The 17,873-nt window shown below is 38.8% G+C and overlaps 1 protein-coding gene across 2 annotated transcripts in view; it reads left to right on the forward strand.

The window, feature by feature from the left end:
• Positions 1–17,873, forward strand: part of piezo1 (piezo type mechanosensitive ion channel component 1 (Er blood group)) — a 100,097-nt gene that overhangs the window by 47,593 nt on the left and 34,631 nt on the right. For both annotated transcript variants that reach the window (XM_067400236.1, XM_067400238.1), the window contains 11 exons: positions 7,486–7,681; positions 8,210–8,423; positions 11,039–11,213; positions 11,667–11,771; positions 13,080–13,170; positions 13,259–13,353; positions 13,442–13,702; positions 14,335–14,440; positions 16,310–16,491; positions 16,578–16,726; positions 17,709–17,867. In XM_067400236.1, coding sequence (XP_067256337.1) covers positions 7,486–7,681; positions 8,210–8,423; positions 11,039–11,213; positions 11,667–11,771; positions 13,080–13,170; positions 13,259–13,353; positions 13,442–13,702; positions 14,335–14,440; positions 16,310–16,491; positions 16,578–16,726; positions 17,709–17,867 — 1,733 coding nt within the window. The remainder of the gene's footprint in view (positions 1–7,485; positions 7,682–8,209; positions 8,424–11,038; positions 11,214–11,666; positions 11,772–13,079; positions 13,171–13,258; positions 13,354–13,441; positions 13,703–14,334; positions 14,441–16,309; positions 16,492–16,577; positions 16,727–17,708; positions 17,868–17,873) is intronic.

A 17,873-nucleotide genomic window follows, 5' to 3' on the forward strand; every position in this document is an offset into this window, starting at 1 on the left:
AAAAGCAGTGAAGCTCTATAAATTACAAACCAAAGCAGCAAAAAACTTAATGTGAGTGAACAAAGTGTCAGTAATTTATCTAAAACTATTATAGAATGTATTTATTATAGATTATGGTTAAAAAGACGAATCAGTTCATTGAAATGAGTCATCTAAATGAATGAATTCAAAATGAATCATTGCTAAGCAATGGTTTCCTGGGGACTTTTATGTATTACTCCCACTTCAAATCGTCATCTTGTTCACAGAAAGCTCCATGTACTGAATTGGGTGTGTTGGGTTATTAAGAGTAGCAATTTTCAATTCCACATGACTTCCACAACAGTTTAAGTACCGCTTTATGCCAACATTTATTGTGTTGTAGCATTTTAGCCAACTTGCAACCACCTGCCTTGTAAATTGGTGTAGGAACAACATAATATTTAAGCAACACATTCCTAAGTATTGGCCTTCAGTTTGAGACTGAGCGACTGGGAAACACAAAATTATATCCTGATGTAATGCGTTTATACACGTCTCTGTTTTACTGCAGAGAAAAGAAATGCTGCAGTAAAGACCAGCGTCCATGCATCAAGTTCCACACTGCATTATAATAAATGCAATATAGTTGCTTTTATGTAACTTTTGATGCAGACATAGAAACTGCATAACCTGGAGGGTTAGTCCTGATTGGTAGGTGGCTTATGATGACAGTTATGAAACTTGTAAATAAAGTTGGATCTTGAATACACTTTCAACACATGAGTGTATGAAGTGGAAAGCAAAAGGGAAAAATAAAGAGAAGGAAAAAAGTACTTGACGCATTTTTTATAACACCAAACAGAACACAACTTCTGGCATTTTTCCATCAGGAAACCGTGTTTTGTTTACAGCTTCCCATGCTGCTACAATAAGCGCACCAGAGGATGAGATGGAAATTTGCAAGGTTCATGGCATTGAAACTTTTGGATATTTTGATAAGATGTACTGTGAAAGAAACTACTATTTTAGTTTAGTTTAAGCTGGTTTAGTTGGTGAAACTGGTGTTTTGTTGATCAACCAGTGGTTTCCTAGTCTGACCTGACAAGAACCCGAAACCCCTTTAAAACCAGCTAAACAGACCACCCTAACCAGCTTTGGGTGATTTAAATGGTTGCTTCCCATAGGAATTATACAAATCGTTTATTCTTAATGTATCCAGTGAGTTTAAACTGTCAAAATTTACATTTACACATTAAGCAGATGCTTTTTTTTCCCCAAAGCTTTGCACATTTTGTCAATTGTACAAAACATTTGTAAGATGTTGCTGGGATCAGCACCCTTAAAGGGACAACTTTGTACCGTATGTACCCCTAAAAGTCACAATCTTAAGGGGTAGTTCACCCAAAACATTTACTCACCCTCAAGTTGTTCCAAACCTGTATAAATTTGTTTGTTCTTCTGAACAATCTATTTAGTACCTTGGATTAATAATATGTACCCAGTATAGATCACCGATATAAACGAAATCGAAGAACGAACCAATGTGACATCAGTTCAAAGAAAATCAGGCCAAAAATTAAGTTCATTTGGAGTTCGAAACAGCTTGATAAAGTGAACTTTCCGGAAACGTTCCGGAACTACCATTGGTTTCTTCTGGCACTGACACTCTTTTTCACATGTTTAATGCTGTTGAGCTGCTTGTCTTTCCCTTTTTTCCCACCCATAATTGAAGAATGTTTGCAGTGAGTTTATCAGGCTCTTTAAGTTAGAGCTTAGATTCTCTGCCCGAGCCCGGACTCGGCCCGACCCGACCCGCGGGCCGGGTCGGGCCGATATTTCCCGCCACCGTCCTCGGGCCGGGTCGGGTCGGGCCCTTGTCACGTGTCATGCGCAGCGTCTCGTCCACTCGCAGTCTCGCACGCGTGACGCATCACACCTGTTGTGCGTGTTGTACTATTCAGTAGCTTAAAGCCTCGTTTAAAGCCTCGTTTACACTACACGCGTGCGGCGCGTTACGGCTGCGACGCGGCTACCGGAGCTGATACGCGGCCACTCTAGTCAATGCTCGTGTTTACACCAGCCGCGCCGCGGTGCGTTTGAGAAGCGTCCCAGAAGCGGCTCACCACGCCGCTTCGCTAAAGATATTTTTGACGGACGCCGCGTCCAAGACGCGCAGCTGAAATACAAAATAAAGTCAAAATAATCACCCTGAGTAAACTCCCGCTCATATTTCACATTAATACGATGCCAGAAACTGACGACAAGAGATTCGAACTTGAAATTTCTTGTTTTTTGTTGTGTTTTAACTTCATCTGTATGGCTACAGCAAAATAAAGTATGGCATAGCAATAAACACAATCAAACCGGACAAAATATAACCATTTAGCCATTAAAAACATGAAAAAATTAACGAAAACAATGTTTGCCAGGCAAATCTAGTGGTCTCGCGAATCCAGCCGCTTCGCTTCTGAAATGCTTCTGGTGTGAGTTGACACCCCTCAGAAGACGGAACAAAACCTTGTCGGAGCCGAAACGAGGCTTAAGTACAACATGGAGCTTGAAGAACCAAAGAAAAAAAATAAAACAGGAGAATTAACTTTGAGCAAGTCTGGAGGAAAATCGGAGGTATGGAAACATTTTAAACTAGTTTTAATAAACAAACAACGCAGTTTACATGCTTCTTCCTTGTCGTATTATTCATTAAGATAATAATTAATAAATGCACGCACAATTATGAACTTGATAAATGTTACAGATATGTTTTACTATGCACAAACAAATGCTTTTCAACTTACATATGCAAAATTCAGAATTAAATGAATGTGCTGCAATTTGTACAAAAAGAGAGTCTAGCTATAGCCTACGTGTTTTAGCCATTAAATAAGCACATTTAGTTTCAAGTTTAAGTTTTGTTTTGAAGAAAGATTTTCTTTAAAGTGAATTTCGTTTAGTATTAATTGTATCTTAATTTTAATACATTTTTCATCATCCAATTACCTGGATTTAATACATAAAAAGCAATATAGCAGACAATATAATATTGATATGGAGGCGCCGGCGCGCCACGGACACACTTACACCATTTGAAACTCGTAACACACGCTGTCACCGAATTTACAAATGCACATCTTGCTTGTTGCTCACACACATATTATGTTAAAATAACAATAGGTTGAAGTAACATTATTAATAATAATTAATCTTTAAGAATATTTGATTGAATGCTGAATGTTGAGCTTGTTCAATTTAATAAAATTAAAACTTTATTATAATTAAAATAATTTAATATTTAATATTGAGTGGCCAATTTTTGCTCATTTATTAATAGTATTTATATAATTTATATAACTGCGCAGCTCCCCCCTGTAGCCTATGATCTAGCACAGCAGCACCTGCGTTAAAAAAAATAAAATAATCTGGCGCCGCCCCTGGTTATAACGGCCCACATATTAAAAATGGTCGGGTTTAAATCGGGCTCGGGCTCATAATTACAGTGGACGTGTCGGGCCGGGCGGGGCTCGGACACAACGTGCTCGGGCTCGGGTAGGGTCGGGCTTGATTTGTTGGGCCCGATCTAAGCTCTACTTTAAGTTACTTCTGTGAATATTTTAGGGGTAAATAAGGTACAGATATGTCCCTTTGAGGATACTGTCCCAGTTACAAGCTGCTGTACTAATCAAGGTAAACATTTTTGCACTTTTTTCCCCCTGAGAGTATATAGTCAACACACTAATTAAGGTTTAGATTGGCCTGTGGATTCATTACATGGATCCTTCCAACGGGCAGCTGATGCCTTATTGAGGCTCAGTGTTTAGTATTGGAGACGGTGTTAATAGAATCACATGAGGCTGTGGAATGAGGGACGACCCTGACACTGATGGGACACTGGGCTGAAAAGCCTCGAAAAGACTGGAATACAACCTTCCCTCACCCTTGAAAGAGGTTTCATATTCAGGGTCAAGAGGTCAGAAAAAAGAAGCAGATGAACTACGATGGGAAAGCAAAGTGTGGCCAGTTGCTTAGACTAGTCTTACAAGTTAGTCATCTTTTTTTTTTTTTTACCTTCAGGTACAAAGTAAGTCTGATTAGCCCTAACTGATTACTAGTTGGTCAGACTAGTTCTTAAGACACAGTCTGACCAATATTGCAAGCTCAAATCTGATTGGCTGACGTTATGCGGTGTTCTCAAAACTCTTGCTACTTTTAAATTTGATATCCAGAACAGTCCATAGGCACACAGGTGAGACTAGGAGACTGAGTTTTTGATATTCTGACATTAAACCTTTTTCCCTTTATGTTATGATATCCCCATTAAAAACTGTGTTCCGTGGGGTCTGATAGCCTAGTGGTTAGCACACTGATGTATGGCGCTGGCTGACCTGGGTTCAAATCCGACTCGAGGTCCTTTGCTGATCCTGTTCCACTCTCTTAACCCAACACTTTCCTGTCAGCCTCCACTGTCCTATCCGCCAAAAGCACAAAAAGCCGTAACTGTCCCTTGACAAAAACCCAATAGGATTTTTCCATTGACTTCCATTGTATTATAGCAGAAAATAAGCTGTGTGACCAACAGAAGTTAAAGACTTACACGTTTTGTTCATCATGTTAATCTTCACATATTAACTTGTATGAGTTTTGAAGTCTAAATGGCCAGAAGCCAGAAACTACACCACGTCACATGACTTCAACATAACCACTACTAAGATTCCGACAACTCTTTCAAACTTCATTTAAAATTTACAAGTTAGAATGTTAGAATTCCATTTATAGAATAGTTTGCTCAAGTATAAACACAGCAAGGCTACAGAAGCGGACAAGTGAGGAGTTTTAGTTTTAGACATGTAAAAGCTTAAAAAAGATCACAATTCCTGTACTACTGATGTGTTTCTTGTCATAGAATAAAGCGTGAAAACTTATGGATGATGGAACCGAAAGCGCCAACTTAAAACTTCATAGCTAGTTATGGTCCTCAGTGTGAAGGGGCCGTAAGATCAGTAACTGACTGAATACACACAGACTCTCATTTACACATGAAGTAGCTTTCACTGCTTTGTTGCAAGATTCAGGGTTTATTTCAGAAGTTTATTCTAGCAGAGGTGTATGTGCCAGCAAGAATAGGTGAATGTTTGAAAACTTATCTCACATGCGTGAAAGAATCTAAAGTTTTTAATGACGCAATAATGAACTCGTATTGTACCAGGTCAAGAGTTTGAAAGCTGTGTCAGTTTTTTAACCAAAGCACCCAATGATCCAAACCAAGGGATCAAGTTTTGTCTGTTTAGCATGGTTCAGTTAGCCGCTGCTGGTAGATGCCAAAACTACACCATTTTTCTGCCAAAAATTCCATTGCTGACCATTCAAAAGTAGCTGTGTATTGTTAGAAAGTAACATATTTGGCAAGCAACATAAAAATATAATACATCTTTCCCTTTTATTTTTAAGTCTTTAACTTCTGTTGGTCACACAGCTTATTTTCTGCAATAATACAATGGAAGTCAATGGAAAAATCCTATTGGGTTTTTGTCAAGGGACAGTTACGGCTTTTTGTGCTTTTGGCGGATAGGACAGTGGAGGCTGACAGGAAAGTGTTGGGTTAAGAGAGTGGAACAGGATCAGCAAAGGACCTCGAGTCGGATTTGAACCCAGGTCAGCCAGCGCCATACAGTGTGCTAACCACTAGGCTATCAGACCCCACGGAACACAGTTTTTAATGGGGATATCATAACATAAAGGGAAAAAGGTTTAATGTCAGAATATCAACAACTCACATTAGATAGTGTCAGTGCAGTCAAATCAATAATATTTCTGGATCTTAAGTGTCTTTTAGACCCCCAACAAAGCAAGCTGAAGGCAACAGTGGCAAGGAACCCAAACTCCATCAGGTGACAGAAATGGAGAAACAAAACATTGGGAGAAACAGGCTCAGTCTGGGAATACTAGCTAGTAATGAGTTTGGGATTGTGCAGCTGCTGCTATTGAAGTCAATGGGAAAGTGATCCAAGTCTCTCTAGGTGTTATAGACCTCCTTGACAGCAGCAGGTCACTGGTTTGAACAGTGTTTCATTTTCAGCCAAAAACATCTCATGATGCAAACATGCCTGTCTGGCTCTGCGGGTCTGGCCAGCAATGATTGCTATGACCCAGAGGAGCCAAGAGTAACACACTCTCTCATGTGTGTACGTGCCTCAGAAAAATTCCTTCACCTTTTGAAGTTTTGCTGACACATAATTTTCTAGACTTAGACCTGTTTCTGTCTCTTACTGTATCTGTTTCTCTGACAGCACATTTACAGTTTGGACACCAGCATTGTAATAGATTTTCAGTAGAAATTTTGTCACACAAACATAAGTAGAAATACAAAAACCTGTACAGGATTTTTGGATAAAAAAAAAAAAAACATAATTCTTAAGGCCCAGATATACTCACTGCAAAGCTCTTTTCCTCTCCTCACTTAGGGGTAAAACGAAGTTTGAATACGTAAACAGCGGTTTGCTGTTAGTGAACATCCCGACACTGTCCACATTTAAAGGCACAATATGTAATTTTTGCCACTAGTGGTCGCTTATTCAAAACAAAGACGTAGCTTGCTGATGCCGTGAGCGTGGAATCATGGGAGTGTTGTCTTCACCCCCACAGCCAGCCGATGGAAAGCAATCCGACAGACTCAGCCAGAAATCATGTTCATGGATGAGCTAATGCATCAAAGTTTTATTAACGTTACTGTGGTATGAAGCAGGGTGGGGCCAAGAGCTGCGGGAGTCCAGCGTAGCTTTTATTATGCTTATGCTGCAATTGGCTTCCGCTCTTTCCGTTGCGTATGTGAGGTAACGCAGCACTACATGGTTAAAACAGTCATACATCAACAATGATTAGTTTTCTGCTGATAAATGTATCCAAACATTTGCTCACCTCAGTCTCTTTCAATTAGAATTACATCTTCAGTTTCTTCTATAAAGCGGCTCTCCAGTGTGTTCATGTTTTTACTCACGTCTGACCTCGATGGACTGATCAGAAGAAATTAACCAGAGAAGGTGGAGCCTCAAAGCCACACCCACCTATTACATCATCACCACAGACCAATGGTAGTTGAGAGGTGTTTACCAGCCAGAGCAAACTTTTCCAGAAAGTTAGCTTTGGCAAGCTGTCCAAACGAACTTGGCCTGATTTTGGTCGAAATGACGTCACACCATATCAGGGCCTTTATGAAGACAAATGACATACAGTTCCCCCTAGCTGGACGTAATGAGTGGAGCTAGACATATCCTAACCCTGCCCATACCCTAAACATAACTACCACAGAGGTGGAGCTGGACAAGGTTAAGCTCCACCCATTACATCCAGAGAGGTGGAGCTGGACAAGGTTAAGCTCCACCCATTACATCCAGAGAGGTGGAGCTGGACAAGGTTAAGCTCCACCCATTACATCCAGAGAGGGGGAGCTGGACATCATTTATCTTATCACTTGCCTTTATGTGGCCTATTTTTGCATCCTAAAAAAGTCTTTGTCATGTCTCTTATTTTTAGGAGGACGAAACAGAAGACGAAGATGATGGCACAGAGAGAGAAGATGAGGGAATGTCCTGTAGTGAGACTGAGGAAGAGGAGAGTCCTTCCTCGAGCAGTGGGGCGGCACAGTTAGCTGCCCGCCTGCGAGCCACAGCACAGCGCTTCCTCAGGAACATGGGCCGCATCCTGGCCATCACACTACTAGCACTGGCTGGTAAGAGAATCTGAGAACAGACTTAAACTATATCTAATACAATCAAGGCTTGACTTGCTGACCAGCCACTGTGGCTTGTGGTTTTCCAAAGTTAATTTTGATATTAATATCAATGGGGAAAAACTGCTATATAAATATTTTTCATATTATCTCATAATTTGGCAGCAGGTTTTTTAGGCTGCTGTCACTTTAAGACCTGATGCACGGATCCATTATACTGTTACACATGCGTTTTCTTTCTCAACTGTTTACGTTCACTCAAAACAACTGACTGTGTTTTCATGAATACTCGCCAAGATCGGCATTTTGACATTATTTTAGTGCAATATGCAGCAAAAAAGAACTCAGTTTAGTACTGAGAGGTGGCTTTATGTGTGCGCACTTTGGGTGTGAGAACAAAATCTGCGGGAGTTAGTAAAATTATGCGCAATACACACCGAAATTCAAGCGTTACACGCAACTGCTGAAATATTTGGCAGGTTGGAGGGTCTTAATTCATGTTATAGATTCATGTCTTTCTCTTTCCAGGAATCACTTTACCCTCTGCATTCTCAGCCTTCTACTTCCTCCTCTTCATTGGAGTGTGCACCTGGTGGGCTTGCCACTTTCCCATCAGCCATCTGGGGTTTAATACACTGTGTGTGATGGTGGCCTTCTTCACAGGGGGACACCTGGTGTGTCTTTACCTGTATCAGAGCTCATTTGCACAAGAGATGTTCTCCCCGGTGGGCCTGTGGGCCAGGTATTGCTCTTCATTACTCTCTTCACAGTCTCTGTACATCTAGCAGCATTTTAACCGCTCAGTTTACTCTCATTTTGGCCAAGTACTATGTGTACCTAGTTCAACATCCTTGTTTGTCCTGGAACAACCGTCCTGTAAGCCGATGAGACTGGTTACAGTGATTTTTAAAAGTAGGAAAACACTGACACCATTTCCTGGATCAACATCTTTCATAGGTCGCAGGACAACGGTGATATTAAACAATATGGTTTGAGTCAGGGTTAAGCATAGGGTTAATGGTTAGGTTTGGGGTTAGGACTGTGTTTTCTTGGCAGGAATCTCGTTCCAGGACCAACAAAAGTGTTGAATGTTGATACAGAAACATGTTCTACTTGGCAAAATCGCACTGACCATTATTGGTAGTACCAGCAAGAGATGATTGTGGCGGTATTATGGTGAGGCAATGGCATTAAACTGCAATACCTTGGTACTTAGATTTGTACCATGGTACTGTAAAATTACCATATTCATATACTGTGGTATTTACAATGTAATCCAATGTGCTTTAAGGTACAAGAACAATTACTTTTACATATTAACATATTTAGATAAGCATGTTCAGGATGTTGATGATGATGCATCAGCCAATGTGCCATTAAGGGAAATAAATAAACTCATGTGCTAATGGTTGTCATAACTCGTAATGCACAACTTTTCACTGTAGTTTTTTATATTATTACTTTTTAATATATATATATATATATATATATATATATATATATATATATATATATATATATATATATATATATATATATATATATATATATATAGTCATTAATGTAAAATACTAAATCATCTATTCTAATTGTGTTTTGACAATTTTGTTCAATAGTTGAACAAAGCAGAATCCTAGTAAAAGAGTAATAATTGTCCATATTTTAAATGAAGATATGTCATAATAAAACACTATGAATTCAGTTTCTCTCAAATAGCCTATAGGTTTTAATGTACATAACTCTTGTAATTATTGAGGAATATAACATCACGAATTATATGACGTATTAAATTAAAAATAATAATAACACTAGTAACAGCATGCCTCTCAGGTGCTTCTGTGAAGTGTTCATTTAGTATCACTGAGATAGTAATGTTTATTAATTTTTTTAATTAGTTTTTATTTTATTTTTCATATTAATTTTTGTTAAAGTTTTAGTAATTTTGTTGTGTTTTTGTCACTTTTATTACTTTTTTTTTTTAAAAAAATGTCTAGTTTTAGTTATTTTAGTACATTTTGAATGTATTTTATTTCATAGTTTTATTTTATTTTGTTTTATTTTATTTATTTTTTTATTTTTTTATTTACTTACTTACTTTTATTATTTTATTTTATTTTATTTTATTTTATTTTATTTTATTTTATTTTATTTTATTTTATTTTATTCAGGTTTGATTCACCATACATGAAAATGGGAATAGCTGAATAGCTGAAATTAGTTTATTTTATTTTATTTCAGTTGATGTTTTCCTTTATTTCATCATTATGTTCAATGCAAATAGGATTTCAAGTTTCTTACCCCGATCGTACCTTACTGTGGTTAGTAAATGAGCATCTGGCTGTTCATGTGTGTAATTTACACAAGGCTCGTGTTAAGGCAGGGTGTGTGATGTAAATGCGAGAGTCATTGCGGGACTAAAATAGCGCCTCAGGCTGGGGAGGTGAAGGTGCTGTATCCTGCCAACCTCGCGTAACACACTGAAACGCAGCACTGAGACTCGAGCCGTAGATATGTTTCTGGCTCGGCGAGGCTGCCAGCTCTGTGCACGTTTCCTGACCCATAAATCTCTGCTGACCTTTGCGCTGTTGCAGATAACTGTCACAGCTGTCACAGTGAGATAAAACAAAATTTGGCTATACGCCATTCTCATCATCATGTCACTTACAAACGTGCTGTCAGATCAGGATCATTAGTGGTGTTTGCTAAGGCAAGCATCACTGTTATAATTCTACTTACTTAAATTTGAACAAAATCATAAGCTGAACTCACCCTGAATGATAGTTATATTAGAATGATTTCTGAAGGATCATGTGACACTGAAGACTGGAGTAATGATGCTGAAAATTCAGCTTTGATCACAGGAATAAATTATATATTCACATAGAAAACAGTTCTTTTAAATTGTAATAATATTTCACAATTTTAACAGTATTTTTGATTAAATAAATGCATGGTGAGCATTAAAGACTTTCAAAAACATTAAAAAAACATAATTATTCCAAACTTTTGACCTGTAGTGAATATACCAAGATGTTTCATTCATTTTACTTTGAATGTGAGAAAGTGTAACATACAATATGACAGAATAAGTCCAAATATCTAAATAAATAAGCCAACTGGTGTTGCTTGGGACTGTGTATGTGCATTGGCTGAACCAACCAGATTTTGTTGCTGCTCTGAAATTTGTTATTTGACGAGCAGTTTTTTGAGATTCCAGTATTTCCCCGTTCATGTAGATAAGAGTTGGTCTTGCATGCCTGAAATAACTGACCGGAGGTGTTGTAAATATGGCCACTGAATGAACTGACTTGCCTTGAAAGGGAATTTGGCCAATGTGTTTTCTTTGTTTTGCTCCAGACTGTTTGGCCTGAAGGATGTAATAAAGCCTGGAAACTGCTCTTCTTTCGACCTCACTCTCAACACACAACACGACTGGCCCGTGTACGTCAATCCCGGCATTCTCCTGCTCCTGTACATCTCTGTGACCGTTGTGCTGAAAATCAACAGCTACAGTCTGAGCCACACAGACAAGGTGCTTTCACACGCTTATGTATTCAATTAAAGGGATAATTCACTCCAAAATTAGAATTGTTTATCTCAAATTGCTCCTGTTTTCCAACCAGTGGATTTTGAAAAGGACAATACAAGAACCATAAAATATTGCATATCATTTGTGCACTATATGTACATCTAAAGCGTTTCACAGACTTTATTGATTTTTTTTGGCTTAACAATGCCTTATAATGCATTAAAAAGTAATACACCTGTTGCATTTTGACCCTGTGTAACTAACGTAATATTTTTCAACTAAAACCATATTGTATCTCTTCTGGGTCAAAATAGATCTGAATGCATTAGATACAGTAAACCCAAACATCTTACATCCGTACCCTTGTAAGCCGCTGATTAACGTTTGCCTCATTGTTTGTGTACAGTAACTTTGTCTGGCTATATTAACTGATGTAATGTGCTTGTGTTTGTGGAGACCCATGAGGGCGGAGCAGTGACGGCAGTACAGGGTGAGGCTGGAGAGGAAGTGGAGCTCAGGCCGTGGGAAGAAAGGACACACAGCAGTGAAGATGACACTAAAGTACGACTAAAACTTGAATCATCACAGTGACACACCTACCAACATGAAACTGTAGGAGGAAGTCACTGTTGTGTTTTGAGGGGCAAATATGTGTGCATTTTATTTGTTTGCTGAAACAAAGTTTAAAGGGGTCCTATAATGCCCCTTTTACAAGATGTAATATAAGTTTCTGGTGTCCCCAGAATGTGTGAAGTTTCAGCACTGCAAAAAATGCTGTTCTTACTTTAGAATGTTTGTCTTGTTTCTAGTCAAAATATCTTAACTTTCTTAAATCAAGAAGCATTTTCTTGACAAGTAAAAATTATTTTCTTGTTTTCAGGAAAAATAAGTCAAAATTAAGTACTTTTTTCCTTAAAACAAGCAAAATAATCTGCCAATGGGGTAAGCAAAATAATCTTAGTCCAAACTGAAAACAAGATTATATAGCTTATTCTTGGTTTGAAATAAGATTATTTTGCTTACCCCATTGGCAGATTATTTTGCTTGTTTTAAGGAAAAAAGTACTTAATTTTGACTTATTTTTCCTGAAAACAAGAAAATAATTTTTACTTGTCAAGAAAATGCTTCTTGATTTAAGAAAGTTAAGATATTTTGACTAGAAACAAGACAAAAAATCTAAGTAAGAACAGCATTTTTTGCAGTGAGCTCAAAATCCCCCACAGATCATTTATTATAGCTTGTCAAATTTGCCTCTATTTGAGCAAAAACACACCGTTTTTGTGTGTGTCCCTTTAAATGCAAATGAGCTGCTGCTCCCGCCCCCTTTCCAGAAGAGGGCGGAGCTTTAACAGCTCAACAACAACAAAACTGGAGAATCTCACGCAGCCAAAATGAGGATTGTCATTAACGGTGTTCAGCCTTAGTTGCATGTTCTCGGGGGCGGGGTTTATGTAAATTTAGGGTTTGTGATGTCACAACCCAGGAAGAAGCTCATTGTAGCGAAAAAAAAAAGTGAAAAGTGAAAATATCTCCCTTTGCATTGAACTTTGAGCGTCGTAACTTTGCAGATGTTGTTTATGCTCAAACAGCAACATTACACACTAACTAAAGTTAAAAAAGTACAATTTCAGGCCCATGTAAGACACTCCCCCTGCACCTCACAAACTCCGCCTATATCGCAGTCAAAATAATTAATTGATTTTAACAGTGTTCATTTTGTTACTATGTCAAGCGAATGCGCTGAATATTCTCACCACCTCTTATCTGATAATGACGGGGAATAAATATTTGATAAATCAATAGAATAATCATCAGATTATTTGATTATCAAAATAAGTGTCAATCATGTTTGCTTTTTGTCTGCTTTAGCAAACGCTTCTCACCACGGGAGACTCGCCTCTATCAGAATCAGACGTCTCTAAAGAACATGTGACCAACGGCTCAAGCCAACATGACATCGGTAAGGAAAGAAATGTTTCCAGTTTCCAGAAGATTCCAGTTCACATCGTATAGTTATGAGCCTGAAGCTGTAATGTGTGTTTGTGCAGGAACCAGTGGAGAAGCTGTGGCCGACAATCCTCTTCGTCTGGTGGGACGAATGATCTTGCAACAAAGTTACATTTGTGCCCTCATCGCCATGATGGTAAAACACACAATCTCAAAATTATCCATCCATCCATGTGTCTGTGATGCACGTGATGACAACATTTTTGCACTCTTGCCCCCTGCAGGTGTGGAGTATAACATACCACAGTTGGCTGACGTTTGTGCTGCTGCTGTGGTCGTGTCTGATCTGGATGCTGCGGGCACGTCAACGCTTTGCTGCTCTCTGTTCTCCCTTCATCCTGCTGTATGGCTTGGCTCTCTGCTGCCTGCAGTATGTGTGGGCCATGGACCTAGAAACAGAACTGCCCCAGCACATCGGCACCATGAGCCTGCGCCAGCTGGGTCTGGATCGAGCACACTACCCCTGTTTGCGCTTGGGAGCCATGGTGAGGACACTGTACTTTTTGTCATTGTCATATAATACTGGCAAATAAAGATTGGGTTCGATAGAAGTTAATCAAGCATTTGCTGCATAATGTTGTTACCAGTAAAATAATTATGACTTTGCCTATTTGAAAAAAAAAAAAAAGGCTCTATATTAAGGCACTTACAGTGGAAGTGATTGGGGAAGATAGTATTCTCCCTGTTTCAATTCTATAGCCACAAGACAGACATAATGTGAGTTTAACATGATTTAAAAAAAACACTCATTAACATTTTCTATGCAAATGCTACCTAAAACCCTAAAATGACTGATAACATGAAAAAACTACTTTGCAGCTCAACTATTAAGCAACTTTTAATAGAAGAATCATTGTAAGAGATTTTATAAAATCATAAGCTTCAAATTTCTGCATTCAAACCCTCCAAAAATGTACCCCAATCACTTCCATTGTTAGTGCCTCATGCTAACTTTGTTTTTTGTTTTTTTTTGATTCTGAGAAATGAGGAAAACTTGTTTTCTCTTGTTATATCTTTACACAATCCAACGACACGATCAGTCATAATTCTCATGATGTTACTCAATACACTGTGAGGAAAGTGCAAATATTGCTTCACTCTCTCTCTTTATCCTCAGCTGCTGTTCACGTTGACATTTTGGCTTCTGCTGAGACAGTCGGTAAAGGATACGTTCAGCAGGAAGAAGAGAATGACCGTCCCATTGCAGGAGGTCACCACTGGAGGTGAACATCACTGTTAACATCATTAGCTACGCTTTAGAGCTGCATGATTCTGGAGAAATTGAGAATCAGTGTTTAAAATAGAGATCAGGATCCTCCCACAATTCTGAATCGACGAATAAACAAAATAACATGGCATTTACTAGAGGTTCTGACAAAATTGGGTTGAGTGAATAATTCAATGACTCACTCATAATGACTTCTTTTGTTCAATTACTGGATGAATCAGAATTTTTTGAACCAATTTTCTAATTGAATGATTCAATGATAAATACATTTTTAATTGTCACTTGTCGCCACCTACTGGTGTAATGATGTAATTGATAAATTGATAAAGTTTGCTATCGTAGACCATTAACTTTTATCCCAGTACGTCTGTGTAGGGCTGGGCGATATATCGAATGCTTTTGTCACGCGAATTTGTCAGTAAAGCCGGTTCCCTGATTGCCGCTAAATCGCCATCACCTGCTTTCAAATGAAGCAGCATTTAATAGACCGAGCCGTAGATCACTGATAAGAAACGCAATATCGCGTTCAATGTCGATATGAATCGCCGTCGATATTGAACGCGATATTGCGTGTGTTATCAGTGAACTACGGCTCTGTCTATTAAATGCTGCTTCATTTGAAAGCAGGTGATGGCGATTTAGCGGCAATCAGGGAACCGGCTTTACTGACGAAATGCGCGTGACAAAAGCATTCGATACATCGCCCAGCCCTACGTCTGTGATATTTTGAATTATTGTAAGACCAAAATAATGATCCGACGAACATGTGGCCTGAGAGTCCGAAGCAATGACTTCACAGACGATGAGTGGAAGGAGAATTTTAGAGTGAAATCTTTACTTCGACAACAACAACAGCTCGTTCAGTGCTTCATATGTCATTATGCCATGTCAATTACAAACTGATTATTAGGGTCCATGTAAATGCAGCTAATGACTTTTCTGTCATTTTATTAACTAGGGTTGCCAGGTTTTCACAACAAAACCCACCCAATTGCTACTCAAAACTAGCCCAATCACATTTCAGGGGGGTCCCCCGGTAAAATCCGCGTTTTTGGTGGAGTTCCTTTGGTAAATTGTGCTAAATTTCATGTAATTTGAGGTCGCTTCAACTCGCGGACATGAAAAACAGTCCGCAGCAACAGTGTTAAAGTAGCCCAATTTTGCGGGAAAACGTCAGATTTGGCAACACAGGCTCTAACCACAAAGATTCATTTTTTTTTTATAAATTTCAGGACATTAAATCATTAACCGCTGTCTATTAGTCATAATTATCAAAGCGTTCATAATTCCCTCCCTGCTCCACCTCATCTATTGTTCCCATTTCTTTCTCACACTCAATTTAAATTGATTAAGGGCTAGTTTAAACAAAAATGGAAATTCTGTCCTCATTTATTTAATGCTCGTGTCAATCCAAACCTGTATGAATCATATGTCTTCCGTAGAAATCAAAAGGAGGAATTTTGTATGTTGTTAAAGCTGCTCTTTTCCACAAAAAAAAGCAAAGACAGTTGAGCTGTTATGATAAAGCACCACGTAAGTACTGTAAAGTAGGTCACATGTCATCTGAAGAACTATTGAAAATTTTTACACTCTTAAAAGGGGATATTCACAGTGATGCCATTAAAGAACCATTTTTGGTCCCCCTGGAGAACATTTTGTCATTGTAAAGATTATTTTGTGCAATGGAAAGGGTCTATGGAGGTTTAAGCTTCCTAAAGGAACCATCCATGCCAATAAAGAACCTTTATTTTTAAGAGTGTTAGGAAAAAACCATCAAAAAGTGCTTTTCTGCAGTGTATTTGAGTCCTTCTTCATATTTGACCACAGACAGGGAAGTTTGAGCATCTCTCTTTTTCTCTTTCAGAGAGCACAGGGCGAAATGAGTCGATTTTGAAGGTGTTGGGTGGGATGGTGATGAGTCTGTACGCTAAGTACTGGATCTACGTGTGCGGAGGCATGTTCATTATGGTCAGCTTCGCAGGAAAGCTCGTAGCCTACAAGATCGTCTACATGCTGCTGTTTCTGCTCTGCCTGTGCCTGTACCAGGTACACTTTTACCAGCCCACATATAATGATCTTCACTCAATTTATTCATAAAACTGAGTTGTTGAACCACCTCTCTCTCTCTGTAGGTGTACTACTCTCTCTGGAGGAGGTTGCTGAAGGCCTTCTGGTGGACGGTGGTGGCCTACACCATGGTGGTGCTCATTGCTATATACACCTTTCAGTTTGAGGACTTTCCAGGCTATTGGGGAAACTTTACTGGATTCACAGAACAGCAGTATGTCTCCTGCTTACCTGTTTACTATTTGCAAGTGTTTCAGATGATTAACTCTTTCCCCATCATTAAAAGGATAGTTCACCCAAAAATGAAAATTTGATGTTTATCTGCTTACCCCCAGGGCATCCAAGATGTAGGTGACTTTGTTTCTTCAGTAGAACACAAATGATGATTTTTAACTCCAACTCGTTGCGGTCTGTCAGTCTAACTATGTCCAACTGTGTTCAGCACTCGGTTAGTGAGGTCTGATCGCGCTCTGACAATGAAAGTGATGTCTAGCACTCATTGAAGTATATAAGTTCCCATTGACATGCATTATACGCAACGAGTTGGAGTTAAAAATCATAATTTGTGTTCTACTGAAGAAACAAAGTGACCTACATCTTGGATGCGTTGGGGGTAAGCAGATAAACATCAAATTTTCATTTTTGGGTGAACTATCCCTTTAATGAGTTTTTCCAGTAATCCATGTTTTCGCTGTTATACGGTAGGGGGTGCTGTTATGCATCTTCTGATCAAAACACAAACAAAGAAGAAGCAGAAACAAGCGATAGAAATGTTGCTTACATTAAATAGAATATAAATCAAAACCTGCCTAATGTTGCCGAATGAAACGTTGAACCCATGAAGAGGAAACAACTGTGAAGCTTTGGGGGTGTTGATGAACTCGATCTACACATTCTGTTTTGATCATCGTTCTGAATCCAGTGCGGATGAGGACTTTGACAAAAACACAATTTGCCTGAATGTTCCTGCAGGTCTTTTCAACACAATGAAATTGAAAGAGTTTGGGACTTTTGAGCTCCAAAATTGGAAAAAAAAACGTAGCATACATGTGAAATTGATTTTATGTAACTTCTCTTTCATTACAAGCTGTTCACACATTGGCAATAAAAATGTGAATACATGAAAATCTTACATATAGCCCCTTATTATGCTGATTGCATGCATGTGATAATCGCATGTGGCTCTCCATCTTTAGGTTGGCCGATGTGGGACTGGAGACGTTTAAACTATCGGAGCTCTTCACCAGTATTCTGATCCCAGGCTTCTTCCTGTTGGCCTGTATTCTCCAGCTACACTACTTCCACAAGCCCTTCATGAAGATCACCGATCTGGAGAACGTCACTCCCATCCACAGGCATGA

This window comes from Chanodichthys erythropterus, chromosome 11 (genome assembly GCF_024489055.1).
Source record: "Chanodichthys erythropterus isolate Z2021 chromosome 11, ASM2448905v1, whole genome shotgun sequence".
NCBI classification, from domain to species: Eukaryota; Metazoa; Chordata; class Actinopteri; order Cypriniformes; family Xenocyprididae; genus Chanodichthys; species Chanodichthys erythropterus.